We start from the raw sequence: 27,097 nt of genomic DNA on the forward strand, positions 1-27,097 counted from the left end.
GCTCTACGTAACTTTCCTCTTTAAGCTCTCTTCTCTGTCTGACGCATACATCGGGTGCCCTAATCCACTACAATATTGAATCCCTCCCTCGCGCTACCCTAACTGATCGCGTTGGCTTGACAACTGTCGATCCTTTAGTGGCATGGACGCTAGGACTGACAGCGCGGACTTTCGCTCGTTCAAAGTCTTCGGTCTGAATTCGTGAAAAGTGAAGCAGTGGGCTCGTTAGTCACGAGCTCCGTTGCACGAACTCTAAATCATCCCACGTAGCGGTAGGAGGATGAATGGTCTCTTATGAATGGCGAAGTCTCTACTATGGAATGCTTGAGGAAGGTCGAAGCGGAAGGACGGGATTCAAGTTCAAGTCCTTGCACTCGTCCCTTCCATTCCTTGCCCCATTCGGTGCCCTAACTGTCAAGCATCTAGTGATCCTTCTCCGGATCTTGAATCGGTGAGCCATTACTTTTTATAATACTAGGCTCAAGATTCCTGGATTCTTCCCCGCCATCAGGACCATCTCGATCCGGAAGCTGCTCGAGCCCGATAGGCTCGACCATAAGGGAGAGGGAAGAAACCGATGGGAATTTATTATAGTATGGCCCTGCCGCACTGTCGAAGCTCTGAGTAGCCACAGTAGTCGAAGCACCACTAGACACTCAAGCAGAGCTGCACGGGACAGTTAGCTAGAGGCGCATCGCTAGGAGAGAGATTCCCATACTCGCTTCTCCTAGACCGGGGCTGGAGACCAGGAATGAGTAGCCCTGCCTAGAGTTCTGGATGGATGCCCCAACTCTGGACCCTCATCCGGAAGAGGATGATCCCGCTAGAGCGCATCCACTCCTGGGCACCGCTACGATCCGATAGAGGAATGACCTCCGAAGAGACGGGCACGCAGATTCTTATCCGAATTCATGGTTCGCTGAGAAGACGTTCGAGACCAATACCCGACATGAGCAACTAATCAGACGAAGATGAATGAGACCAAGAGAAGAGCTCTCTCTCATAAGATAACTGCCTCTAAGATCAAGCAGGAGCGAGCGGAAAGAGCGAGCCAGCATAAATAGTAGAGAAAGGACAGGTGTTCTTGGAAGATCAAGCACAGATATTAGGGTCTTCTTGGAAGATCAAGCACAGATATTGTATTACTGAGAAGTCTTAGCACCGGACAGCGAGAGATGAGTAGGTAAGAGAACAGGAGTGGTTCCAAGAGTTCCAAGATCTTTCGTAGTTTTGTCGACTTCAGCTAACGAGTGAATCTCAACTATAGTTGGTGAAAGTAGCCGGGTGAGAACAACAAAGAAAAGAACAACATTAATGTCTCATCCCGCTCGCAGGGTATAAATAGATCCGCCTCGCTAGCAGATTATTACCAGTATAATTGCGTGAATGCCTAAAATATAGTAAATTGGTCGAAATACACCACCTAAAATAAAGCGTTCAAGTGACAGTGGGGTGTGCTAACTCCTGACTGATCCATTTCATATGTAATTTTTTTTTATTGTTTTTTAATTATATTTATTAAACGGTTAGTTTTAATTTTTATTAAAAAATTATAAATTTTAAAATTAAAAATTAAATAAAATGGTTAGTTTTCTAACGGTTAGTTTAAAATGTATTTATTTAATATATATAATTTTGGGTGGACGGTGGGATCCATAAATAATGAATATTAATGTTAAAAGGAATATGGGTAAAAGAATTATGTTATTATAATGAGTATGTGACAATAGATCTCATTGTTTTGAACAAGATGGAAGGTGTTATAACGAAGATATACCATTCATTCATGAACGCCACCTTGTTTCTTATTACAATGTAGAGTTTCTTTAGTGCATGCGGTCAACGGAGCCCAACCCAACGGCTGACAAAAGCTAAATACAAAGATCAAATCATTAATCTCAAGGCCATTAAATTGGAATTTCAACTCTTTATAATATAATTATGCGTGCATTTGTTGTTTCTCCCTGAATTATAGTGGGACACGAGCACCGCCGGCCGCATGGTTCGTCTCCCCCGCCATTAACGATCGTTGACGAGGAGCTCCACCGAAAGAGAGACGACGAGACCTCACAACAGCCATCAGCCATCCACGCACCAAAAGCTTTCTGCGCCAGCTTTATTTTATACGCCGGCCGCTTTGTCTGCGGTCCTCCTCCTCTGGATCGGAGGATGCGGCTCGCTGCTCGATCCCCTCTTGGCCTTTGCCATAAAGGATCTGCATCGGCCTCAGCAGATCTTTGAGCAGACACAGATTTGATCATGCTGCCGGTCGCGTTGACATTGTGGAAGTCGAATCATCACGACTCACTGTGTTTGCTCAGAATCAGTTGTCAGATCCATTGCCTTTTGCTGGCACTGCGTTGCAGCAGACATCACGAGGAAATTATTTGTATTTTTTCTTCTGAATTTTGGAGATTAATTAGATCTCCTTTGCTAGCTTTTATGTGTTGTTTTCTTGTATATTTGTGGTTATTGTCTTGTTAGCTTGGAGGAGATTGGAAGATCGATTCCGTTGTTAGGGGGTTGAATAATGTAATCGTCTTTTCCTCATCTTCTTTTGTATAAGAGTTAAGTTAGAAACACAGTGAAAATAATACAGAATAAAATAAGATAAGAAAGATAATAAATTTTACGTAAGGTGCCTACTCTATTTATGTCTAACATTATTGATTTTTTCTTTTTTAAAAATTTATAACGTACGAACCCATAATAAAAATAACAATAATTAAAGTATAAAGAATTAATTAAAGATAAACTCAAGTTGATCTGGTTTGAAGGTTTTAATGTTGTGACACTTTTTGTCCTGACCTTTTTCGAATCACACGAGTAAAATTTTGAAGCACTTTTGAGAATTAAAAAGAAGATGGATATTTACGGTTGTTGTTAAAAGAGGCTAGAAACTCCATCACCACATAAGCCAACTATCCAATAGCTCATCTTGCAGCGATATTCTTGTTCGAATGAATCTTTTCAATCAATTAGTTACAAATAGCACAATTAGCATGCAAGCCAATCCAGACGCCCAGCATCCGATTGCATTCTCCATTTGGAGAAAAATTCCTGCAAATACGCCGTACCTGGGGATCGAATCGCAAGTGTCTTGGGAGACAACTTGAATGTCTTACCGTTGCACCATTGTCCCGGAGATCGCAACCCCCTTTCAATAATCATATGATTCATGCATAAACTAAAAACAAGCCTTAATACAAAAAATGTATCTTATATTTATGGCCCTACAAATATTATCGAATCATTTTGAAGATTTTGGACAAATAGTTGTGAAAATGCATGATTAATGCAAATATAGATTTTAATTTTAAAAAAAAAGGAATGGAAAACATGTATAATACACAATTTATGAAAAAAAAACATTTTTTGAGGTATGAAATGAAATTTACCTTGTAGTTTGTTCTCATCTCGCCATCTCCTTCTTCTCTATTAATAATTCCTCCTCTCTCACGCCTCTCCACACCACCAAACATGGAGGCCCTCAGGCACTGCTGCTCCGCCGAGGAGACCTTGTCCTACCGGTGGCTCATCACCCACAACTCCTCCCTCGCCGTGGCCGATGTCGACGCCCACGCCGCCTGCTCCTTCATCGAATTGGATCCCGCCGCCGCCGCCGCGTCCACGCGCTGGACCATCGACGTCAACGGTTTCCACTTCGCGACCTCCGCAGGAACAGAGCCTTCCTTCCCCTACCCATCGCCGCCGCCACCGCCGCTGAATTCCAAGTCGACAAGCCTCGAGTCCAGCAATGATTCAAAGTCGTCCAAGTCGACGGTGCTCGTCCAGGGCGCCGCCTCGCTGAAGAGGATCCTGTGGAGGTACTACCTCTGCCTCCTCGTGCCCCTCCGCAACAAGGCCAAAGGACTGCGCTTGGCGATCCCGAAGAAGCCAGCGCGTAAGCGACGCAGGAGCAGGGGCCGGAGCGGAGCAGCGCCGAGCAGCGGCTCCAGAACAGGCATCGAGTGGTGCAGGAGCAACGCCGATGTTTCGGTCTACGACGCCATTCTTCACTGCAAGAAATCAAACGGCAGCCTCTGAATCATGCATTGCATTATTACTATGAAACTCCATCTCTGTCATAAAATCCATTCTCTTCTTCATCATTCTTCTTTTCATGTAATTAATTACCTGAGTATGTTAGTCTGCAAAGCCATTTCCACAAATCAGATATCTTCCATTTCAAATGTCAAGTTTGAGCTTCTCGATCACAATGATCGAATGAAATCACAAATCTGGCATCAGAACTCAACACTGTCAGCTTCTAGCACAGTTGTTTCAAGAACTGAGCATTTATAATAACAACACGCTTAAACAGAGTAGATTTTTCCCATTTCAATCAAGCATTAGTTGCAATCAGAAGCTCCACTGTGGATTGCTATAGATCAATCAGTATATTCTCTTAAGAAATGATACACACATAATGAGCAGGTCTCTTTAATTCTTAGCTTAATCATTGAGATCCAATCAGTGGATGTTCTTGCTCACTGCTCTATCACCAAAGAATGGCCATCAGGGCATGGCGGGCAGTCTCGTTGTGGATCATTGTCAAGGGGCAGAGACAAGCCATTGTTGGCCATGCACTGTGTCCCCAGAAGAAGATGAGGAAAGGAGCTTCAAAAGGGGACCAATCTGATCTGAGCACATGAGAATGAAGGTGCAAACAGGAAACAAGGAGAAAGACCTACTTCATCATCTTCCCATGCGAGGCAACTTGGGTTGGGACCAGGCGTGGGATGGGGTGTCAATGTCAGCCATGGAGGAAACAGGGGAGCTACTCAAGACAGATGAGATCGGTTTCAGACATTGGCACCTTGCTCAAAGAATCAAATAGCACATGAGGCCTCTGTGAGACATGTTCCAGTTGTTGGAAAGGCCTAATCACCAAAATATGCCAACTTTTATTTTGAAAATGCTAAGTAGTTAGACTGTTATCCATCATGATATCAATTTTATACAGCTAGTTTGTTCGCTCGACGACTAGTTCAACCGAGTGCGACCAAGCCTGCTATGCACGCGAGAGATATTCTTGTTTAAAAGAATGGTCTATCCATCCTCCAGAATCTCTCTATGGACATGCATGCAAGAGGTGCTGCAGTACTTGTAATTATACCTGTGGAAAGGAATTTTGCCTTCCAAGGAAGCATTGCAGCATGAACACACAAGGTTACTGGATCCACTCGTAGGCTCTGGGAGGCTTGCCGATGCTACTTTGCTACTTGATAGACCGATATTAAGAGCTGCTATTCTCCGCTCTGCTGCAGTTGCTCTCTTTTCTCGTTCTTCGGCCAGTGCTCTCCTCTGTTCCTCCTGATCACGGGCAGAAGAAACAGCTCGATAACGCAATTGATTTAGTAGTTCATTATTGTAGAGAAAAAATAAATCATGGTCTGACCTCTTTAGATAAAAGAGGTTCTTTGATTTTCAGCTGCTGCTTATGGCCAGTAGGTGGTGCTTCTTGGGCTTGAGAAACAGTTGCTGAAGAAGTTTCAGATAGTGCAGCTTGAGCCTGCAGTTACAAATCATGTAGTGAACATTAATTAACCAGTTTTTCTCATCCTCACTGAGATTTTCTCTCTCACTATTGATGAAATTTCATATGACCGATAAGTTATTCGATGCCTCTGATAAACAAAAACAAGGTAAAACAAAAAAAAAGGCCTTCTCAAGAAGGTTTATACTTTTCTGAAGCCTTCACAACTATTACTATAAGGAAGCTAACCTTTGCCTTTTCTTTTGCTTTCCGCAACTTCTTCAACTCTTTAGCCTTTGCCTTCCTCTTGGCATCCTTCTCGGCCTATTTAACCATCCAAAAAAAGTTAGCAAATCAGTAAGCCCAAGACACAAATATTACTGCTGATAACTTGCAACTGTGCAAGCAGTAAAATAAGTCCATTGGCTTTATGTCTCCATTCGGCATCTAAGAAAGCATATGCATCTGTATCTATATGCAAAGGGTACTAAACATATAAACATTGCAGGCTGTAAGACCATTAATGTTTTCACCAAATATCAAAACAATGGGAAAGTAGAAATAAAAAAAAACTACTCTGAATGAACATAAAAAATTGCATCATCAAGGAAAAAGAAGATGAATTACCTGTTTGGCTGCTTGCGCCTCTTCCAGCTCCTTTGTCAGTGGACTAGGAACATTGGCAGCATGCCAATCCCACTTATCAGGATATAGAGCCATAAATCTTCTAAAAGTATTACGGACTTCCTTCTCGGATGCTAACATGTAAGGAGTCCGACCCCTACCATCTTTAATACAGGGATTGAGACCTTGCTCGAGAAGGTCAAGGGTTCGCTGAGGATCACCAGATTTTGCTGCTTCATGTAGAGGTGTTGTCTCATCTCTGTTAATTGTCACAGTAACTGCTTCGCTGGCAATTGACAAACTTTCTGGTCCTGAACTTGATTCAGTATAGGATTCCTTGATTGCTGAGCGCTCTGACAACATAGCATGACTGGGTTCAGAAATGCTCTTTCCATCACGACCTACATATGGAGATGATTTTTCGTCTGGGATTCCAATGTCATCTGCTTCATAAGTTACGTTTGTCAACTGCTCATATATACGTTTGGCTTCCTTCAAAGTTGGCCTATGAACAGTTAGAGGAACATGTCTAATTACAGAACCATGATCACTGAACTGAGGCTTTTCAGCATCAAAAAGGATCTGATGACTCCTGGAAGGAGCATATATAAATATACACGAGGAAGACTGGATGAATGGCTTCCATGATATAAGCAATTCTTGAACTTCCTGTATCAGTAAGATTCAAAGATAAATTCACAAATATAGTACATGGATAAAATTAAACTAACAGAACAATACATTTTACAATATGATGCATCCACAATTTGTTAAGTATAGCAGTACATATTAAGAATGGTCTGTCATAATATGTGTGTGTCTAACAAAAGTATAAGCAATTATGCATTTGCAAAACAACAAAAACAATTTTTGGCAGTTCCAACAGACATTTTTTCTTCAGACATTAGCAAAGTGAAAAAAAAAAAAGAGAAATAACTGACGTACTACCTTCTTCAGTGCAGCTTCATTATATCTGCGTAGAGCTGAACCAGCTGAATGTGCTGCTTTTCCAGTTGCATCTTTAGCAGATTGCCGTTTACCAGCCTTTGCCCGGACAACATACCTATAGAATGAAAATCATTGCAACAACTACTAATGGAACATCTAAACTAAATCTTCCAACTTAAAATGCAAAATAACATAGCAAACAAATGTGGGAACATGGAAAGAAGAGACTCAACACCAACAAGTGCTTGTTAGTCACAACTTATTTAGAGTCGGTTACAAACTATAACATCAATAGTAATACCCAGTATCTGAAATGCTAAGAAGAGATCCAACGCTACTAGAAAACAAACCTAACCAGTGCTGACCTGGTTCCAGAACGACAGATGGTAGTTAACACATTTTGGATAAATTCCATAAGATTGGAAAACATCTTTCACACATTCATATGTGCAGAATTAGGTGGATGGTGAGTGTAAACCACCATGGAATATGCCCATTTGTAAAGAACTACTTTTTGCATTCATAATTTTTGTGAATTATTCATTGATAAAACATCTGTACAAAGCAAACTGTAACTTCAAATTGATTCTCATCAGGAAAAAGTAGATAACACATTGAGTCTATATGAAAATGGGTTGTATCTAAAAGCATCAGTAGAATTGAAAAAAAAAAATCAAATCTACCAACCTGTGAAATGTTTTGTGCGCTATAACAGTGTTCCCATCAAAAACACAGCCAACAAAATGACCACCACTTGCAAGCAAAACGATCCTTAAATGTGATTTATCTCTAGGCTCGCAGACCATCGTTTTCAATCTGTTAATCAACTCATCCTCCTCTAGACATGCATCTCCATTGATAAGGTTTGGCTTACCATTCTCAAAAGATAGATCTTCAGTTTCTTTCATAAGCAAACATTTCCATACAGAAATAATTTCGCCTGATTGGATACGAAAACATAGCTTTTGTTTATCACCTTTCTTCAAGAGGCTACTATTATGGATAGGATCATTTTCAAACTCAACTTCTGAACCTGAGATACTAGATACATCAAAGTCTTCAAACAGAGGATCACCACCCAAGTAGTCAAAGTCATCTTCCTTGATAATACTCTTGCCAGCAATGCTCAGCTTGACCTATAAAGAGTTAGAACAGGCAAGTAATGTATTTGTGTATGGACCACAAAATTTATTAGTAGTGTTCTTGGGGCCCAAAGAAAAGAACATTTGTAGTCTAACAAATTATAAATATGGATGCAAAACATGAAACAGGAGTGGAAGTCAAAGATAATTCAGGCAAAGTAATAACATCTAACAATAAAGCAATTCTTTCAAACCAAAAGCATTGTAATGGGAGCATTGTGAGCTTATGATTAAAAGAACCAATGACCTAAATATGTTAAATCTTATGAAACCTCAATTAAAAAAAGTTGGCAAACAGTTATATGTATCATATCATATACTAGTTTATATATTAGTATATTACAAACACAAGATCTCTCTAAGTTTACTGTAAACAAGATGCCATCCCATGCAGGGTTTCAGAGTCAATTTACTTGCAGAGTTTGGGAGTCAATTTACTTTCACCAAATTCAGTGGTATTTTAGGTATGCGTGATTTGGGCATTTTGAAAGTAGGGGGGCATAATTTTAGAAAAATCAAACTTCAAATGTGGCCTATGAAATATTTGCCAACTAATCGCAGGAACAAGACAATTCATGCTATTTAAAATCAAAGCTCAAAATAAATATCAACCTAAAAGATGTCCTACGGATGACATACCTTAGGAAATCCTAGTTGTACACCATATAGGTACTAAATGGTAAGCCACAAAATTCTAGATTTACCTTCAACAGAACTACTTGTTGAGGCATACAGAAATCCCATTGCCATCAAACTTAACATATTATAATGGTAGGGGATTGAAATTCTTCAAGAAAAGGGTAATTTAAATTAAACAGACTATTGAACTAGCCTTTTGAGCAGTTTTTCTAGAAATTTATGCTTGGAACTCCATCAAAAAATGGTTACTGTGATTCCAAATCCATCAAAGATCATTTGTCCAAAATATGCTTTGGTACACCTTCATCAGGTAGGAAAGATTAAGGGCATTCTAAGATCAAGCAAGCACCTTTGGCTATGTTCTAAACACATCCCTTGCAGAAGCTTGTTGAGTAGGGAGTTTAAGCGCCATCCTAATTATATTTAGGTTTCTTGTTTAGGGTATGAAATCATCCATGGAGACTATAGAACATGCTACTGCTTTTGTAATTCGTCTTTTGGATCAGCGATCTGATTTCAATAATGCATGCAACTCGATCAGCCAAAGTGTGATATGTTTGAAGTCCTCGTTTAATGTTTCTCTATCCTTGAATGTACATATTTAACTTGAATGTCCTCTTTTAAAACAAAAAGAGGACACACTTTTTCATTTCCGAGTTCCTACGGAGGAAAAAAACAGACGGGAGAGAAAAATAGTTGCTAACATTGAGGCGGTGGAGGTCGGATTTGAAGTGGGAGCGCTGGTCCTGGAGGGAATCGAACTCCGTCTTGCAAGTATTGCACGTCCACCTCGATGACCACGAGGATTCCTTCCCTTTATCCCCGATGCGAAGGGTATCGATTGCCGGCTCCCCTCCCTCACCGTCGCTCCCGGCGGTTGCCGCCGCGGGAGGGGGATAAGGGGCTTCCGCTTGGTCGGGACGGAGGACGTGGAGTAGGTGGCAGGAATCGAAGAAACCAGAAGGTAGATCGAAGACGGAGCGGCGGTTCCATCCCCCGCGGCTCTTCTCGCCGGTCGCCGCCGCCGCCGCCATAGATCGTCTCAGAACGCTGGAGCCGGTGCTCCTCCGTCTACGAAACAGCTGGAATATCCTTTTTATAGTTTTATTTTTAAAATTAGGGTAATTAATATAGTCAAATATTTGACATAAATATTAAAATATCGTATTTGGTGGGCCTTACCTGGACCCTTCTCGAAGCCCACGAGCCCACAACACAGCCCTCATAACGCATTCGTCTTCCTCGCTTCCACTCCAGGCTAAACCCTCGCGTCCCGAGTTGCGCCGCCCATTCGCCGACGTTCCTGGCCCCCTTGATCGGGTATCTCCGTCACTAATAATGTCCTTTCTGTCGTCTTCCGCGTCGCTAGTTTGTGAAGCTGATGCGTACGGGTTGCAGCTTTCAGGTTTCCTTCACAATGTTCGTATCCAGGATTGTCCGTCGAGCTTTTGGCGCCTCTGCCAGATGGAAGTCTTATTCAACTTCTTCCGAAGCTTCCGATTCCGCCGCTGCAACGGTTTCTGCTAAGAGAACGCTGAATCCACTCGAGGAGTTTTTCGAGCCGGACAGGAGCACAGATGAAGAGAAGCCTGTTACTTATGGTATTATTTGTATCCCTTTACACCCTTGTCGCTCTTCTATAGTTTTTTCCTATCTTCTTCTCGGTACGGATGGGTTTTTCCGGACAGTTCTAAGCTGAATTTCATTGAAAAAAACGATCTTTAAAGCGCTTACGTTGGTTTTCTAGTCTCTGATCCTGAACGCGTGTACATGAGATCTTATAACTATAGCAATCCTGAAGATATCAAGAAGTTTTCCTTTCCCATGGCTGCATCGCAAATTCTGGGATTTTTTTATTCCAAAAAGTTGGGTTTAGAGATATCGTGGTATTACTGCCATAGTTACATGATTGTTGTCACACAAGAATTGTGTAGCATATACTCAACGATAATGCCCTCAATCTCTTAGGGATTATTAATTTTGGCAACAGAAAACAAAGCAAAATAACATGAAGAAGTACAACAAAAATTATCAAAGACTACTCATACAAATTAGCAACTGAGAAACACTTTTTCGAATTAAAGTGATATGATCCAGTTTTTGGAGAATTGTTATCATGCGGTCCTTCTCTACTATTTAGTTTTTCATGTGTGTATCTCTCGGTGATATCTGGTTGCAAAATCTCTCATTAGAGGCTTTAAGTGTGTTTTCCATATAAAATACACTATCATTTTTTTTTGTTTGTTTGTTAACTTTGATGCTTAATGAAGGTCGTGGCTGGAAGGCTTCTGAGTTACGTCTCAAATCATGGGATGATCTTCACAAGCTGTGGTATGTCTTTTTGAAGGAAAAGAACATGCTTATGACTCAACGGCAAATGCTTCATGCTCAGAATCTTCGTTTCCCACATCCAGAAAGAATTCAAAAGGTTTTTGTTACCTTTACGTAATTCTCATTTCCAGATTTAAAGATTTATCAATATTTATTAATGAATCAATAATTTTCCAATTTTTGAATTGGATCAAAATATAAACTGTGTAGCTCATTTAATGTGAATAATTTAATCCTTGTTCTGCCCAAAACAATGCTAGTGTTGCTGTCCCTTAGACTGTTCTAAGTTCTGCAATTTCTGACAATTATTGCAACATCTGCCTCTGCCTGTAATGAATCATTGGGCTTTTCTTTGCTCATTGTTGGTGACATCTGCAAGGCACATTTTTTATGCTCCTTCATCAAGTTTGGTTGTGCTAGTTTTTCCTTCAAAACACATGGTGGAGTTAAAAGGTGAAGGAGAACAGGGAGGAACATCTTGAGGCAATTGAGGTGTTGCTCTGGAAAAACTTAATTATCGCTGCCACCGGCAAGTTTAACCCAAGCAAAGGCTTGAATGAATGTTGTCTTGGTCTTGTCTTCATGGTGATCAAGGGACTGAAGTATATGAAGGCTTGATGTGAGGTTAAATTGGATAGAGTAGTTGGTTGGTAGATCGATTAAAGAAAACTGCATCTGTAGTTTGTTTGTTGGTTAACAATATATGATGATACCATAAGTGCCTGGTTATCTGTCTTTTATTAGGCTCTGCAGTAAGAAAATATAAGTAACAGACTAGAGAATTTGAGGTTTACTGCTAGGCCTATGGGTTTTTATCTAATAAAACATTTTCCAAAAAGATTTCAATCCTACTATGAGTATTTTGTTTGGTTGGTTATAGGTTAGGTTAGTTTCACAGAATATGTTAGACTGGATTTGCCAATTTCAAATGCCTGGAGGCTGGAGAGGCCTGATTTGAGGAACTCAAAAGCTAGTGCAGTCTCTTACTAGAGTTCTTAATCTCAGTTTGTTGTGTTTTTCGCCGACGCACCATTCTTACTTGAAAGAATATGATGAAAGCTAAATATGACTTTCATGGATAAGTTTCTTGGGCATATTGTGGAATATATTCTTAGAGATTGTTCCATGTTTTTGACTTGTACAGTTATGAACAAGATTCTTAAGATGCTTGACACTCCCTATTTCTGACCGATAATCTTGTGTGTCAATTGTAGGTAAGGAAGTCGATGTGCCGTCTAAAGCATGTGCTGACTGAAAGAGCAATTGCCGAACCTGATCCAAGGAGATCTGCGGAAATGAAGAGGATGATTAATGCTATGTGATGCTGGCCAATTTCCTTCCAAGCTCATGTATCCTACTCTAGCATGAGATGAAATGCACCTCTAACATTTCGATCCGGATGCTCAGAGAATTACATTCTGTAGAGCCTCTTGTTGGCTAAGACTTATCTTTGGATTTTGTGTTTTGTTTATCCTTAATTTACAGTGGATTGGATATCGAATGGTAGACTATGGGAATGTGTGATGTTGAATAATTGCTGATATTAGGAAGACTGTCCATCTGTCTGCTCAAGTGATCAAAATCTATCTTTTGGGTTTTGTCAGGCCATTTTGTTCTTAAAAATTTGTGTTTCAGTCCTCACTTCTTTAACAAAAAAAAAAAAATAGAATTTATTATCTCAGCGGTCTCACACGGTCAATTCTACGATTATCTGTGGGAAAATAAATTGAAAAGCTGTAGTTGGTCACTATGGGAAAAGTATATTTCAATTTCATTGAGATTCAATCTTTGATTTCACACGATCGGTTTCATGACTAATTGTGGGAAGTAAATTGGGAAGTTGTAGGTGGTTACTACGGAAAGGATATTATTTCAATTTTATTGAAATTCGATCCTTGTACACTTCAACAAGTTTGTTCTCGTAAAATAGGGTGTTTCAACCTCCACAGAATAGGGTATGGTGTTAAGAGAAGGAATATTTTTTTTCAAATAATTAAGATTTAAAATTCACGTAGTATATGTATATGTTATTTGAACAACTATGTTAAAAGTCATTTTACTTTTTGAATTTATTTAATGGATAGAATGTGGGATTGTATCGTTCATCTTATAATTAGTGTAAGTTAAATACTTGGTATAAAAAAAATATATAAGATTTTTTCATTTTATATGTGAATCATGTTTAGTTAAGATATTCATCTTTCATTAATATCACAACTTGGCTATGGTTAATGATTAATATCCAACTTAGCTATAATTTGTTTATTTATTCATGGAGCTTGCCCAAGAGAGCTTAGTAAATTAGATTAAATATTTATATGAAACATGAAATTTATATTATTTTTTTATTTTAAATATATATAAAATTTAAAATTTAAGAAATAAAATTATATAAATTAGTAAATAAATTTATTTAATTTTTATATATATCATGGTGTCTCTAACGTCATTAGTTATTTAAATACCGTACATGCTTTTATATATATATATATATATATTATAATTTTGTAAAAATTCAAGGGGAGGTTTTTTTTTTTTTGAAGATTGACTTAATAAATTTTATAAAATAAAAAATTTCTGGAAAAGCAGATTTTTATGGTGATTGCCCTATATATACCTACGCTTTCTTGCCGAAGGGGTATTGCTAAAGCCTATTCTCTCGCCGCCTCTCCATCCCCTGCTTCTTGCTGCGGCGGCGTCGCGAGAGGTTTCGTCTTCGTCTCGATCTCGGGGTTCGCCGGAGTGGTGGAAATAATAGGAGCTCAGATGGCCGATTCGAGTGCCTTTCGTGGAGACGAGACCGATCGGCCTCAAGATTCGAGCGGGCGGCGCCTTTATAATCCCTACCAGGACCTGCAGATTCCCTACCGCACCCTCTACGAGATTCCAACCTCGCCAGAGTTCCTCTTCCAGGAGGAGTCCCTCGCGCAGCGCCGCTCCTGGGGCGAGAACCTCACCTACTACACCGGCATAGGGTACCTCGCTGGCTCCGGCGCCGGGGCCTCCATCGGCCTCCGCCGCGCCGTCCTCTCCGCTGAGCCAGGGGATACCTTCAAGATCCGGGTCAACCGCGTCCTGAACTCCTGTGGTCAGGACGGCCGTCGGATCGGCAACCGCGTTGGCGTCATCGGCCTCATGTACGCGGGGCTGGAGAGCGGGATGGTGGCTGCGAGGAATACGGACGATTGGGTCAACAGCGTAGTCGCCGGGCTCGGTACCGGTGCTCTATTCAAGGCCGCTAATGGTCCCCGATCGGCAGCAGTTGCTGGTGCCATTGGAGGCTTGATGGTTGGAGCTGCTTTCGCTGGCAAACAGGTTTTGAAAAGATATGTTCCTATCTAGGGTTATATCTCTTCCTTCCTATTGTTTTTAGATATTGGAGCCCTGAATTATGGATGAATCTGCGATATTTTTCATCAATTTTGACCCAAACACATAACGTAAATGGCCGGAGGGTCGTAGACATTTTTCCCCATTAATCTTTGGCAAAACAGCTCAGTCATATGATCTGGAGTAACTTTTGGAATTTGTAAAGTTTGTCATCTGGTTTCTGTATCATGAATTAGGAGCTTGATCACTCTATGTTTTCCTTTTTGTTTATGGTAAATTAGAATGGGAGATTAGCATCTGATTTCCTGCATTCAAGTCTGTATCCTTCAATATGTTCAATTCCTATGAATTTGCAATACCAATGTTTCAAATAGTTGATATGTGAGCCATTAAAAATACAGATTGTTTAGGTTGAAGATGATGCTTAGAATATGTAGAACAAAGTATGATGATAAAACCATCCGATATGCAACCATAGAGTATGAAACACATAATATCAGCAATCTATATGAATCAACAATTTAGAACATATCACATATATAACACTCATATAACTTAATACATACAAAATAAATATTTAATTAACACTTATAAGTTACCATACTAAAAACATTTCTTATAAATATTTGACAATCACAAGAACTAATTCTCTAAGAAGAAAAGCAATATAAATATGTTATTTGAAAATGGATTAGAGTAAGTAATAATAATAGTTTCTTAAATGAATTGGTTTAAAATAGTTAAGAAGAAGTATAATTCCAATTTTTGAATGGATATACGTATATGTTGCATAAACTGCATACATGGCCACAATGGTTGCTTGGCCCTGCATATTGAAATCAACTGCATATATAGGTGATATGTAATGACACTTGTTATATGGGATATGGTGTCTTGCGAAACACTGAGGCGGTTACATACTGTGAATATCGCTTGCATAGGCCGTCTAATCTGGCATTAAAAACAATCATGTATGCTATGTGTGATGTGTGCCCTGTTACAAATGTCTAGGCAGTCGCATAACACATTGTAAAATCATGTTGACTTATATTTCTTTTGGATATTACCTTGTGTTGTTAGCCTATGCTTTTCGTGGCTTAGTTACATATATTTTGGTATGGTTCATGCATTGTTTTGTTCCATCTTTAATGTCAGTTATTTTGGAACTGGGAGGTAACCAGCTCACATTGTTCTTCACTTGTCATGAAGAACCATCACCTTGTGCTAAACTGCAAAAGATCATTTTTTGTGCTAAACAAACAATTACTAGTTTTATTTTTGTGCCTATTCAACCTGAATTTGCCTTGGAGTTGGAAGTAAAAAAACATCTTAAGCTCCATGTAACTGGTAATGAACTTTGATATCTCTAACTGGTTGGCACATCCTATTTGTGGATTTTTTTTTTAACAAGTAGTGCTGCATTATTTATCATCTGGAAAATTATCTTTACAGACCAAATGAGTCTTCTCCATTTTTGCTTGCATTTTTCTTTGTCTTCCTTCTGTTTTGATTTTCCATTTTATGAAGATGTGATTCATGGGACAATTTCATTCGTCAACAATATTCAGTAAGTAATAGATGACTATACAGTTCCTTGTGTAATTGTTTGTTTAAATGATTTTCAAGTGATGCTTTGTTTAATCAATTTTACAAATGAGAAAGATAAATTGTGTGGAATTGGATTGTAGTGTTGTTTGTTTTAATAAGACAAGGGAATTCATTCGTTCAGCTTTCGTGGAAAACTTTCCTTCCACTTCCCCAAAAGAAAGAACTTTCTTAGGTTTTGTTTACTTCTGAGAATAGAGAGCAGGCTATGTTGGAAGATGTACACGATTATCAAGATAACTATTGAGCATCTTATCATTAGATCATTATTCAAAATTTAACAAATAATTTCCAAAATAAAAATAAATAAATGCAAAACATGTATAACAAAAACTACCCAGCACACGAAGATTAATTATATCCATTATTAAGTGGTCAAATTAGGAGTGGAAATTTAGATTCGGGTATTTGAAATCCAACTTGATTGGGTATTATCCGATAATTGAATCCAAATTTATTGTTGTTGGATTGGCCTTGGATAGAATTTTGTTTATATGAAATTCGATTAAATATCTGTCTATTACTATATATGAATTAAATTTAATTTATTTATTAATGTAATATTTTTATTTATCTTCTCATTATTATTATTTAATATTATTAATTTATAAATTTATGTAAATTTAGTTATTGAATTTGTAAGATGAATGAATGAGTGAAAGTTTGGATAAAAATAATCAAATGTTATTCTATTAATATTTTATTTTATAAAAAAAATTATCGGAAATTGATCACCGTGAATATTTATCCGAATCTAATAAAATCCGCGTCCACCCCTAAGTCAAACAAAATGTGTCAGTGAGTCAACTACCCATTCATGGCGCTAATTGTTGAAGAATAGTGGAAACAGGAAACGCCGCGTTCGTTGACTGCGTTTGTGAGATCTGGAATGCGTGCATCGAAATTCCAAACCCTTAGTCATACGGCTGATGAAGCAATTAGTCATGTCGTCCAGATCCTTCCCAATCCTGCACGTTTTAAATAACCCCTCCCTCCCTCTTAGCCTTCGCCGTAAGCTACCCATTTCCCAGTATTCCAACACAATCAGGAAGAGGAGGCGGCGGCGGCGCCGGTAGGTAATCATGCCGAACAGGGCGGCGCCGGCGAAGGGGCGGGTGACGGTGAGGGTGGGAGAGGAGCAGCAGCGGTTCGCGGTGCCGGTGGAGCACCTGAGCCACCCGCTGTTCGCCGCCCTGCTGGAGGAGGCGGCGGAGGAGTACGGGTTCACCCAGACGGGGGCCATCGCCATCCCCTGCCCCGTCGACCACTTCCGCCGCGTAAAGGAGATGATCGAACGCCGCTACGGCTGCGCCGACCACCGCCACCATCATGTTCCCTTCAATTTACCCATTTGGAAATAAGTGTACGTCTACGAAGACGACAACAATAATATACCAGCTGTTATGGCAAATCAATTGCCTAGTTAATTTGAATTCTGTATATATTTTTTTTTCGATGCATATTTTTCAGTGCTTCTGAATGGATTTGGAAGATTTTGATCTTCCAAATATGAGAACATTTTTTTTTAAGTGTGCAAAAATTTTAACGCTGTATTTGGATGGGATGAGTTAATGGAAAGGAAAGGAAAGAGGTGAGAAGTAAAAATATTTATATTTTTTTTATTTGAAAGAAAATATATGGAAGGATAAGATTTATCCTTCTCTTTTTTTTTTCCTTTCCTTAACTCACTTCATCTCAAATAAAAATTAAAATTCTTCATCTCCTTCTCTTTATTTATCCTCTCCTTCCTTTCCCTCACATGCTCTCAAACAAAGCGTAAATAAAATAGAGACTAATGGGATGTGTCAAAGTGTAAACCACCACGCAATTGCACATATTCTTCTCATCTCACAAGTAGGAACACTAGAAACACCCACGCAATTGCATATATGATTAATATTGAATAAAAATTAAAAACGTTCTTTTATTTTTAAATTATTAAACGATGTTTTGTTTTAATTTTTTATAAAAAAAACATTCTACGTATATTTACTCAAAATACCTTTTTAAGATTGTTCTATATTATTTAAAATTATTATTTTTAATTAAAATTTTATGTTGTAGCAATTATGATTTTATAATTGTTACAATATGATTCAATTCATTGTTGTAGCGGTCAAGGACAAAGTCACATTTTGTCCTCCTCAAGTTTTAGTTCGAAGGGCTAACAATGTTTGAAGAGAAGTTACAGCTCAAATTTATAACGGGAGAAAGGAAAATATGTGAGAGAGGAAAGTAGCTCATATTTTTTTTCTATCAATCTGTTCAAGATACGAGGCTATAAAATTTTTATCTCCTTAATAGCAATTAAAAAATTATAATTATTATAACTATTGTAATTGTAACAGTTTTAAAATAGTAACTAGTACAATTACAATATTATTTGTAGTTGTAGTATATACTATTTCATAATTGCTATAATATTATTTTGTCCCGGTATATCAAAGGATATTTATATCATTTTACAAGGAAAATTAATGGGATAAGATATTTTTGTGATAAAAAATTAAAATAAAATATTTTTTTGGTTATTTAGAAATAAAAACTATCCTTTTAATTTTTGTCCATTAATATTTGCTTTAATCAAATGTAATTACTTCATTCCTCTTAGGATTCTTCCAAGCAATTCACAAACCTAAAAAAAATTAGTTTAAGACTCATTCTTACTCGTTTATATTTCCTTATTTATTCATTAATTTTCTATATAAATCTTAAATCTTAGATCCGAAATTATATTCACATTGAAATAGTCTTAAATTTTTAATATTTTTTATTTATATAGTGTGAAAATGTTTTAGTAGGGAAGGAAACTTATGCGCTACTCATTCATTTTAGTCCACATACATTACTCTCTATCGATTATTATTTTTATTCATCAGGAATTTAACAATATTACAACATTACTAGGCTTTTAAACTATATAACCATAGTTTCATCACTTTTTAACGCTAAAAATAGAATTATCATAACTCCAACTCCGCTATTAACTCCACTAGAACAACATTGCCGCCCTATGCAAGACATGGTTGTGTGCGGTAATGCCCAATACGAGTGCGGTCGCATTAGATTGGCCACGTAGTGCCGCCCGTTGCTTGCAAGGCGGTCACGCTGGACAGTGCAATATTATTGTGGCTGATGTAGTTGCGGTTTTGAGGGTAGAGTTGAGTATTCGATTAAAATTGAATTGAATTGAATTAATTAAAATTGGATCAAACTGAATTTTTTAAAATTAACTGAACCAACTAAAATTTTAAATAAAAATTGAATAAATCAAACCAATAAAATATCGATTAATTCAATTTTCGATTGAAATAACCAAAATAATCAAAAATTTTAAATATTATAAAAAATTATTAATTAATTAAGGATTTATAACTTTATTAATTTAAAATTTTAAAAATTATAATTTTTATTTTAATTAATTTGATTTAATGAAATAAGAAATTTTAAAATTGAAACCGAATCAACTTAATTGATTTAATCGATTTTTTTAAAAAATAATTTAAAATTTAAAATAATTTAGTCAAGTTAGTCAATTTAATCGAATTTTTATTTGAAAGGTGAGAAAGGAAGACTTTTCATGAATAAAAAAAAAAAAATAATTCTTGAATTCATCCGTCCATTATCCATTGTTTGATAATAAATAAAAATAAACCGTCTCAATCACTTTTTTAATTTTTTAAAATTTGACTTTTAAAGTGGTAATTAATAGAGATAATTTTTAAAAATTAGTTTTCTAATAATATTTTTTATTTACAAAGAATAAATCAGTAAGTATATTTTGCCCCCTTTTTTTTCTTAGACCTTTTCTATTTTTTTTATTTTTTATTTTATTTTGTGGGGTTTTATTTTGCCTATTCTTCCTCCCTTTTCTGTATCTTAACTCTCATGCCCCCTCTCCGGCGGCCGCCCCCTCTCCGACGGCCGAGCCCTTCACCGGAGTGATGGCGTCGACCTCCGAATCCGAGACAGACGTCACCCTCTTCCTCCGCGAGACTCTTCACGCCGTGCTCTCTTCCCGCATACCCCGCCTCCGCCCCGGCCCCCGCCCCTCCGCCGACCGCCGCTTTCTCCTCGACCTAGGCGACCTCCCCGCCCCGATCGAGCACCATGGATCCTTCTCGGACCCCTTGGTCGTTGACATCCTCCTCACCCCGCGCGGGGAGGACGCCGAGCCCGGCGCCTGCGAGACCGTAGTCGAGCGCTGGACCGGGCAGTGCGTGCCCTGGAACGCCGCCGTCCCGTCCCAACCTCGATATGGTTCATCCCAACCCTTGTCCTCTAGCAGTTCGGTAATTCTGCTTAGATCCGTCTTCGCGCTTCTGCGGCTCCTCCCTGCTCACCGGATCTTCTGCCTGTTGTGCTCCTTCGGCCAGCGTTGCAACTACGATCTCGGATATCGAGTTTCCTCCTTTGCGGCACCATTTTCCAGGGCGGAAGAGGCGAACTTGAAGCGGTATAGCTTCGCACCGGCGGACACCCTCTCCGGCCAGCTGACTGTTTCGGTGCAGTACCGACCTAGCCTCATTGGTTTCAACCTCGTGAGCGCCTACCATACTCCGCCGATGATCATAGACGATTATATCGGCAGTCCGGCCGCGGATCCCATTAGGCCTTTCCCTGCTTCGCTGCCTGATTGGGCGTCTCTCCCCAATACGTCCCGGCATTCATCTAGGGTCATCCGGCCATTGGCGGCGGCGACTCCTCAATGTGATCGCCCACATAGCTGGAACACTGCGCCTATGGCACATCACCCTCTCAATCCCACGCAGGATCGGGTTGGTGAATTAGGACCGTCGCCGTCCGAGCATTATTTCCGCCCGATGCCAAATTTTGATGATATTCGTGTCTCCCTGCCGTCCCCTTCGCCTCCAACACTTGGTGGCCATTGCCTACAATCCAGGTTGCACATGGAGACAGCACAGATGAGCATTCCTTCAGATACTATCAAGAGCCTTTTGGCACCTCTCTCTCCTGGAAGCGCAAGGCCTAGCCAGGAGTCTCCTTCGAAAAGTACTTCTTTGAGGACGTCAGAAGGGAAGAGTGCACGAGATATCTACTCAAACTTGCATATGCACGCTGTAAATAAGGTAACATGAAGTCCTTGTTTTTCTTGACATTTTTTATGGATCGAAAGACGTCACTCTTATTTCATATTTGATACTGATCATTCTTGCTCTTTTTTGAGACGTTTGCAGCCCCAATAATCTCTGTAGAGACACTCTGAACAGCTGCTTTTGTTTTTACAAGCTCAGTATAAGATCATAATGTAGTACCATATAATCTCATTTCTACTAATGTTTGAATGAATTTCGATTACCAGTACCATAGTTTATGATAGTAGATGTGCATCTTTGTTGGGGACAAATCCTGCGTTTCAGTTTTTTGCCTATGTCAAGCTTATATCTTCTTGAATCCTCTGACTCATTTTGCATACCATATGCACATCAAAAACTATATTAGTTGTTTTTGAACATATCCATACTAATCTTGACCCATTTTCTCTCATGTTAATATCATTTGATGGAACTACCCTAATTGCTCTCTACTAATATTTTTTTGTTTCATCTTTCTAGTACCCAATCCTTCTAACTTAGAAATTCTTGTTTTTTCTATAGAAAATTTTTGTGTGCTGTGCATTTCCTTGAATGAATACTCAATATTCCTATTTAAATCACATCTAGTATTTTTATAAGTAGCCCTATCAAACAAATGGTCTGTGGCATCACACTTTTTAAATTCAATTTAGGCGTAGCTCTGATGTGATTATATGATAAAATGAGAGAAAATACATTGAGATGGTGGGTATGTTCAAAAGAGACCTATGGACTCAATAGGTAGAATAGTTGAATTGATTAGAGTGAAAAGTGTGGTGGGTAGAGGGAAACTAAAGAATGCAGTCAATATAGCAAAAAGTGGTTCAACTAATTTGAACATTTCTAATGACATTGATGTCGTGTAGATCATTGTGAAGAGATAAGATTCTTGTGATCAATCTCAAATATTTTGGATAAACATAGTTTGATAACAAGAATGATGCTGACAACTTTTAAAATTTGATATGCTTCCATTTCATTGTGGTCCTACAATTGTTGTACTAGTAGGATAGGGACCTGCAGCAATAAAGGGAACTTAGTGTATCACAATATGTGAGATGTATCTGACAGCAATACTGTGTAATATGATCTAAAATATCTCTAACTCGGATGCAATCCTTCCTTCATTTCAAAATAAAAGTTAACAATCATGGATTTGGAACATCATATCCTCACTAAGATTGGATTTTCTGTTTCAGTATTGATTTACTTTTTAGTGCTCCAGTAGCATGCTGACATGTTCAATCCCTTGACTTTGTAAGAAAATGATCTGTAGACTGTTTCATCTTGAATATGCTCATTATACATTCCTCGTCTACTATCTTTTAATTTACTAAACCTAGAAGTCATTCTATGATAATGTGTGAAGCTAGAATAAAAATTGCTAAAGGTAATTCTTATCTACTTTTAGGGTCTTAAGGATGGTCGGGATGATTCTCGAAGATATTCGGCTTTGCCTTATGGTGGTTCACCTAGGCATGGGTCTTCGAGAAGCTCAAGACGATTCTCAATGCAGGATGATCCTGACGATACTGATTTATCTTACCCATTTGCTGTAAATAATGATGACACACCAGATTCTCAGACAAGGTGATTCTCAATTTTTTGTTCTTGCGATCGTATTATGGCTATTTGAGTTATCTTAGAGAATTTGTTTAAGAAACTTATTTTTCACTGCTCTTTTCCTTTTCAAATTTTTAATCCCTGATACTAGTGAGGATGTCGTCTTGTTCTCAGTGTGTTTGTGACACTTTTATGATTCAAATTCCTTTGTTTCTTGATTAAAGTTTTCCTTGTATGCTTTGGCTACTACATACTATTTTTATTGGTTAATGTAGTGAAATCTTGATCGATTGATGCCTTCTGATTAGTTTAATACGTAATATACTGGCTAAGCATAAATTGCAAATGATATTTGCTTGTAATATCAGATTGATTGCAATTCTGAAAAAGGTTGACCAAAAACCAAGAATTTGGCCTGGTAGATCTGTAATGGTTGATGAGTACTGTAAGAACAAACCTTGATGTAATACCTGTATTGGTCTATTAGATCTAAATCACAAACTTTGACTTCAACCAACCTTGCTGCAACACCAATTGTTCTATGGGATCTACTTCATGAAGTTTGACTTCAAACACCACAAACAGATGAGTTTACGGGACTTATTGCATTATTTTCATTGCTATAATTGTTATGAGGTTATTAGATAGTTAAACTAGAATTCTAGTTATGTGTGAAGACATTATGGTTTTCAGCTGATACTTCTGTGTTTGTTTCTTTAAGTTGTGAATTCTAATTTGATGGAACATTGCTGAAAGTTATGGAATACCGATGTTCTAATGAATATATTTTCCTCTCCATTAGCTTATCTGCTGTGGCACTTATGTATATACATGTTTTGAATATTCTTTGAGGGATGTGAAATTCTAGCAGGTAAAAATATGAATGTGAGAAAATATTGATCAGCTTGAGAATTTCGAAGTTCCTAACCTAATTAAGAGTTCCAGAGTTCAATATTACTCTGGTAGGCTAGGCTGAGGATGAGAATACATCAAGGAGAGGGAGAGTAAGCTATACAAAAACCTTTCCGATATTGCAGGAGGGAATGTTTTAGAAACATAGGTCATTGTCTTGAAAGTTTTGTATATTAAGAGTAGTTCAATACATGCCAAAATGAAAAGAAAAGGTTAACGTGTTAGATATGTTAACAAACCGAACTATGGCTAGAATCTATGGGCAGCCAGGGGAAAAAAACTACTTCTAGTTGACTCAATTGAATGTGATTAGTATGTTCTTTTAGTACTAGTGATGCAATTGTATAGAGTTTTATGGATGGATAGTATCCATGTAACTAGACTAACCGCAAATAGTTGAGTCTTGTGCTCAAATATGGTTGGACGTTTACATTGTTTGATCTACTTTCTATTACTCCAGTTTTCCTGAATACACAAGATACAACATAATCCATGTGAACTAATGCATATTCATGTTATCGTCGTCTAATGGACAGGAGCTCTGATGTGAAGGAAGCAGAGTGTTCTTCGTCGCATAAATCACACCAGGCATCTGTTGGAATCCTTGTCCACATGTTAAAGACCGCACCTCCGCTTCGCCAGGATCAGAGTTATGCCCCGCAATCTTCGCCTTTAACCGGAGAAGTTAGTTTGAGCAGTTCTGTCTTAACTAGGAAAACATCTGATGCACTGGAGGAACTCCAAAGCTATCAGCACATAAAGAACTTTCTTCTTTCAAAGAGTGAGGCTACCGCGAAGTTAGAAGACTCTCTTAAACAAAAAGAGCAGTGAAGATTTATGATCCATAGGCCAACAAATAAATGCTAATCTCATAGAAAAGTAGTGCTAATTTATACGAAGATATCATCGATGCCGCCCGTAGGAGTTGTTCTTATGCATATAGTAGTTCGTTGCCAGAGAACTTGAAACTTCAACCAATTGTTTCAAACTCTCTACTTTTCGCAGTGTTCATGTGTAAATACTTAGTCATACCAAACTCTAGGTTACTTTATTTTTTATGCCAAATTTCTTTCACGTGAAAAATGAATGAAAATGGAAATTTCTTTTGTGAAAGATCAATCTAGATGTTCCAACTTTGCTCTTCTCCTTAATTTATCTACTAAATATATCCAAAATACAACTTATGCGTGCTCATAAGCAACCTACAACCTTATCAACAAGCCCTGGAACCTCAGATCCTTCTTCATGGTGGATCAGCTCATCCTCAACCTAAAGATGGGGAGCTGTTCTACACACTGCTTTGTTACCTGAAGACTCGGGAAAGTAGTGGTCCTACTGTCTTTGTGTTTTTCTTCCCCATGAAGATTCAAAACGTCAAAATCGTACTAAATTTTTCAACGAGCAGACAAATGAAGCACAGCACAGCACAGCCACAGCGAGTGAACCAAGAACACGGAGACAAAATACAGAAGAAAACAAAGAGGCAAGAAGACAGAATTTGTAAAGCCGTTGGAAGAAGAAAGGTGAGACTTTTACCACGCCACCTTCTTCTTCGCCACCAACCACCAGTAAGTGCAGGGCAGTGTGCAGTGAATTGCAGTGCAGTGTGTTCTTCGGATTGAAAGGTTGGGTTGGGTTTTTAATGGAGGAAATGAAGGGGGGAAATTACTGGAGTTTAGATCTTGTAGATGATTAGGAAGCAAGGGAGCACCGCCCGGGGATCCAACACCACGAGCTCGTCGTTCCCCAGGCTGACCGAGTCGGCCTCGGAAGAGTTGGGGGGGTCCGACTCGCCCCTCACCCGCCCGGCGATGACTCGGCACACCAGCATCGCGCTGCGGCCGGCCGCGCCGCCGCCGCAAGCGTGCGCGCCGCCGCTGCCGGAGAAGGTCCGGACGCCCTTCAGCTTCCCCCGCGCCGACCACGACACCGCGGCGTCGTACACGCCGCCGCAGCGTCCGGCGGCGCCGCAGTGGAACCGCATCATCTCGTTGCCGTCGGCGGCACAGCGCGCGTTTGCCGCAGCGGCCCGGGCGCGGGCAGCCGCGCGGCGATCCTCGAAGCGGGACAGCGTGCGGGCCGGGTTGTGGACCCGAAAGAGCATCTCTATCTCGCCCGGGAACGCCGCGGCGGCGGCGGAGGAGGAGGAGGACCAACTGGAGAGGAAGATGAGCTCCACCACCCTCCGGGACGAGTGGCCGGCCGGAAGCTCCGAGAGCGTCGGGAAGCCTACAGTGCGGCGCGTAGCGGGCTCCACTGCCCGGTCCCCCGCCGGCGACGAAGAGGGAGAAAGGTAGGAGCTCGGTTTGGGCTTCTGGCGAGGCCTCGTCGGCTTCTTGGGGAGCGAGGAAGACGAGGAAGGGTATTTGTTGAAGAGAAAGACGGCGTCTTTAACCGCGCGGGAGGAATTGGCGCAGGCGGCTGTGGAGAGAAGCTGCTTCCTGGACGACGACGAAGATGGCGGTGGCGGCGCAGGGTAGACGACGTCTTCGACGGCCTTGGACTTGCAGCGGAGCGATTTAACCCAGGCCCCCCTCGTCATTTGACGGCGGAGCGGCGGCGGCGGCGGCGTTTGGCAAATGCGTGAGAAGAAGGGGGAGAAGAGATTTGGGAGGGGTGAGACAAAGGCGGCTTTAATGGTGGTTTTTGGTTGAGCAGATGATTCTCCTTATTAGTGCACGTTAATTAAGGATGAGGATTTGAATATTCAAATTGTATTGTGGTCAACTTTAGAAAGGATTGATGATGAAGATGTCGATATTGCCTGATTTGTTTTAGTTATTTCCTTAAATGTCTTGTAAATTTTATGGTATGCTATGGATCTAATTAGTTTTATGATAGAATCTATTGCATGTGCCTTCCTAAGCTTGGTAAACGTAAGAATTAGTTTCCTAAATAATAAGGGTTCAATTCCCATACAGCACAAATAAACACTGCAGTGTTCCTCCCTTTTCTTCAACAAAAAATAAAATTCACCATCCAACAGCTCTACACGGTTGGTCCTAACTCTACACGGTCGGTTACCACGATCATCTGTGAAAAGGTAAATCAAAAAGTTATTGTTGGTCATGATGAAAGAGGACATTGTCTCGACTTTGTCGAGATTCGACCCTTGCTCACTTCAACAAATCTGTCCCGTTATAATCAACTCAACTATGCTCAAAGATTGTTAGTGTTCACCTCTCATACTATGATGTAGTGGAGTGGTGGATGCCTACATAATCTTGAAAATTTACTGTGGGATTGAAAATCGATCATCCCTAAGATTAATCAGTTCTAAATACTCGGTGCTAATTTTAAAAAAACTCTACTATTTTCTTTTTTCTGCAAAAAGGTAAAATCTACCACCCAGCGGCCTTACACGGTCAATCTCACGATCATCTGTGAAGAGGTAAATCAAGAAACTATAATTGATCACGACGGAGAAA

At 39.5% G+C, this 27,097-nt stretch overlaps 6 protein-coding genes across 7 annotated transcripts; 4 read left to right on the plus strand and 2 right to left on the minus strand.

Annotated features, from left to right (window-relative positions):
* Positions 1–4,884: 4,884 nt before the first annotated feature.
* Positions 4,885–9,887, minus strand: LOC141811654 (uncharacterized). Its single transcript, XM_074699680.1, has 7 exons — positions 9,537–9,887; positions 7,739–8,187; positions 7,052–7,166; positions 6,107–6,772; positions 5,729–5,803; positions 5,402–5,515; positions 4,885–5,316 (listed from the first exon to the last, which is right to left on the minus strand). Exons 1-7 carry the CDS (start codon positions 9,864–9,866, stop codon positions 5,053–5,055), a joined length of 2,013 nt encoding a protein of 670 aa, XP_074555781.1. The 5' UTR covers positions 9,867–9,887; the 3' UTR covers positions 4,885–5,052.
* Positions 9,888–10,079: 192 nt separating this feature from the next.
* LOC141811799 (uncharacterized) lies at positions 10,080–12,766 on the plus strand. 2 transcript variants are annotated; one of them, XM_074699853.1, is made up of 4 exons: positions 10,080–10,152; positions 10,231–10,433; positions 11,103–11,260; positions 12,378–12,766. In XM_074699853.1, the coding sequence occupies exons 2-4, from the start codon at positions 10,250–10,252 to the stop codon at positions 12,483–12,485; spliced, it is 450 nt and encodes a 149-aa protein (XP_074555954.1). In that variant the 5' UTR covers positions 10,080–10,152; positions 10,231–10,249; the 3' UTR covers positions 12,486–12,766. The 2 variants fall into 2 exon arrangements, with proteins under 2 accessions (XP_074555954.1, XP_074555956.1); XM_074699855.1 differs by having other exon boundaries at positions 10,103–10,152; positions 10,238–10,433.
* A 1,052-nt stretch (positions 12,767–13,818) lies between these two features.
* LOC141811498 (mitochondrial import inner membrane translocase subunit TIM23-2-like) lies at positions 13,819–14,745 on the plus strand. Its single transcript, XM_074699524.1, has one exon. The coding sequence runs from the start codon at positions 13,930–13,932 to the stop codon at positions 14,503–14,505; it is 576 nt and encodes a 191-aa protein (XP_074555625.1). The 5' UTR covers positions 13,819–13,929; the 3' UTR covers positions 14,506–14,745.
* Positions 14,746–17,088: 2,343 nt separating this feature from the next.
* Positions 17,089–17,558, plus strand: LOC141811749 (auxin-responsive protein SAUR32-like). Its single transcript, XM_074699801.1, has one exon. It carries the CDS (start codon positions 17,181–17,183, stop codon positions 17,457–17,459), a length of 279 nt encoding a protein of 92 aa, XP_074555902.1. The 5' UTR covers positions 17,089–17,180; the 3' UTR covers positions 17,460–17,558.
* Positions 17,559–20,042: 2,484 nt separating this feature from the next.
* Positions 20,043–24,746, plus strand: LOC141811808 (autophagy-related protein 13a-like). The gene is made up of 3 exons (XM_074699863.1): positions 20,043–21,188; positions 22,606–22,784; positions 24,206–24,746. Exons 1-3 carry the CDS (start codon positions 20,043–20,045, stop codon positions 24,498–24,500), a joined length of 1,620 nt encoding a protein of 539 aa, XP_074555964.1. The 3' UTR covers positions 24,501–24,746.
* Positions 24,747–24,827: 81 nt separating this feature from the next.
* Positions 24,828–26,211, minus strand: LOC141811775 (uncharacterized). Its single transcript, XM_074699827.1, has one exon. The coding sequence runs from the start codon at positions 26,209–26,211 to the stop codon at positions 25,345–25,347; it is 867 nt and encodes a 288-aa protein (XP_074555928.1). The 3' UTR covers positions 24,828–25,344.
* Between the last annotated feature and the right edge of the window lie 886 nt (positions 26,212–27,097).

The sequence above is a fragment of the Curcuma longa genome, chromosome 17 (assembly GCF_044706935.1).
Source record: "Curcuma longa cultivar G26 ecotype Majalengka, Jawa Barat chromosome 17, ITB_CL_G26_1.1, whole genome shotgun sequence".
Lineage (NCBI taxonomy): Eukaryota > Viridiplantae > Streptophyta > Magnoliopsida > Zingiberales > Zingiberaceae > Curcuma > Curcuma longa.

Coding starts and splice junctions, on each gene's coding strand:
- LOC141811654 (XM_074699680.1), bottom strand. CDS start 9,866: ATGGCGGCGGCGGCGGCGACCGGCGAGAAGAGCCGCGGGGGATGGAAC. Junction 6,773..7,051: donor ATGAAGCTGCACTGAAGAAG/GTAGTACGTCAG, acceptor TTACTGATACAG/GAAGTTCAAGAATTGCTTAT. Junction 5,516..5,728: donor AAGCAAAAGAAAAGGCAAAG/GTTAGCTTCCTT, acceptor TTGTAACTGCAG/GCTCAAGCTGCACTATCTGA.
- LOC141811799 (XM_074699853.1), top strand. CDS start 10,250: ATGTTCGTATCCAGGATTGTCCGTCGAGCTTTTGGCGCCTCTGCCAGA. Junction 10,434..11,102: donor AGAGAAGCCTGTTACTTATG/GTATTATTTGTA, acceptor TGCTTAATGAAG/GTCGTGGCTGGAAGGCTTCT. Junction 11,261..12,377: donor ATCCAGAAAGAATTCAAAAG/GTTTTTGTTACC, acceptor TGTCAATTGTAG/GTAAGGAAGTCGATGTGCCG.
- LOC141811498 (XM_074699524.1), top strand. CDS start 13,930: ATGGCCGATTCGAGTGCCTTTCGTGGAGACGAGACCGATCGGCCTCAA.
- LOC141811749 (XM_074699801.1), top strand. CDS start 17,181: ATGCCGAACAGGGCGGCGCCGGCGAAGGGGCGGGTGACGGTGAGGGTG.
- LOC141811808 (XM_074699863.1), top strand. CDS start 20,043: ATGGCGTCGACCTCCGAATCCGAGACAGACGTCACCCTCTTCCTCCGC. Junction 21,189..22,605: donor ATATGCACGCTGTAAATAAG/GTAACATGAAGT, acceptor ATCTACTTTTAG/GGTCTTAAGGATGGTCGGGA. Junction 22,785..24,205: donor ACACCAGATTCTCAGACAAG/GTGATTCTCAAT, acceptor TCTAATGGACAG/GAGCTCTGATGTGAAGGAAG.
- LOC141811775 (XM_074699827.1), bottom strand. CDS start 26,211: ATGACGAGGGGGGCCTGGGTTAAATCGCTCCGCTGCAAGTCCAAGGCC.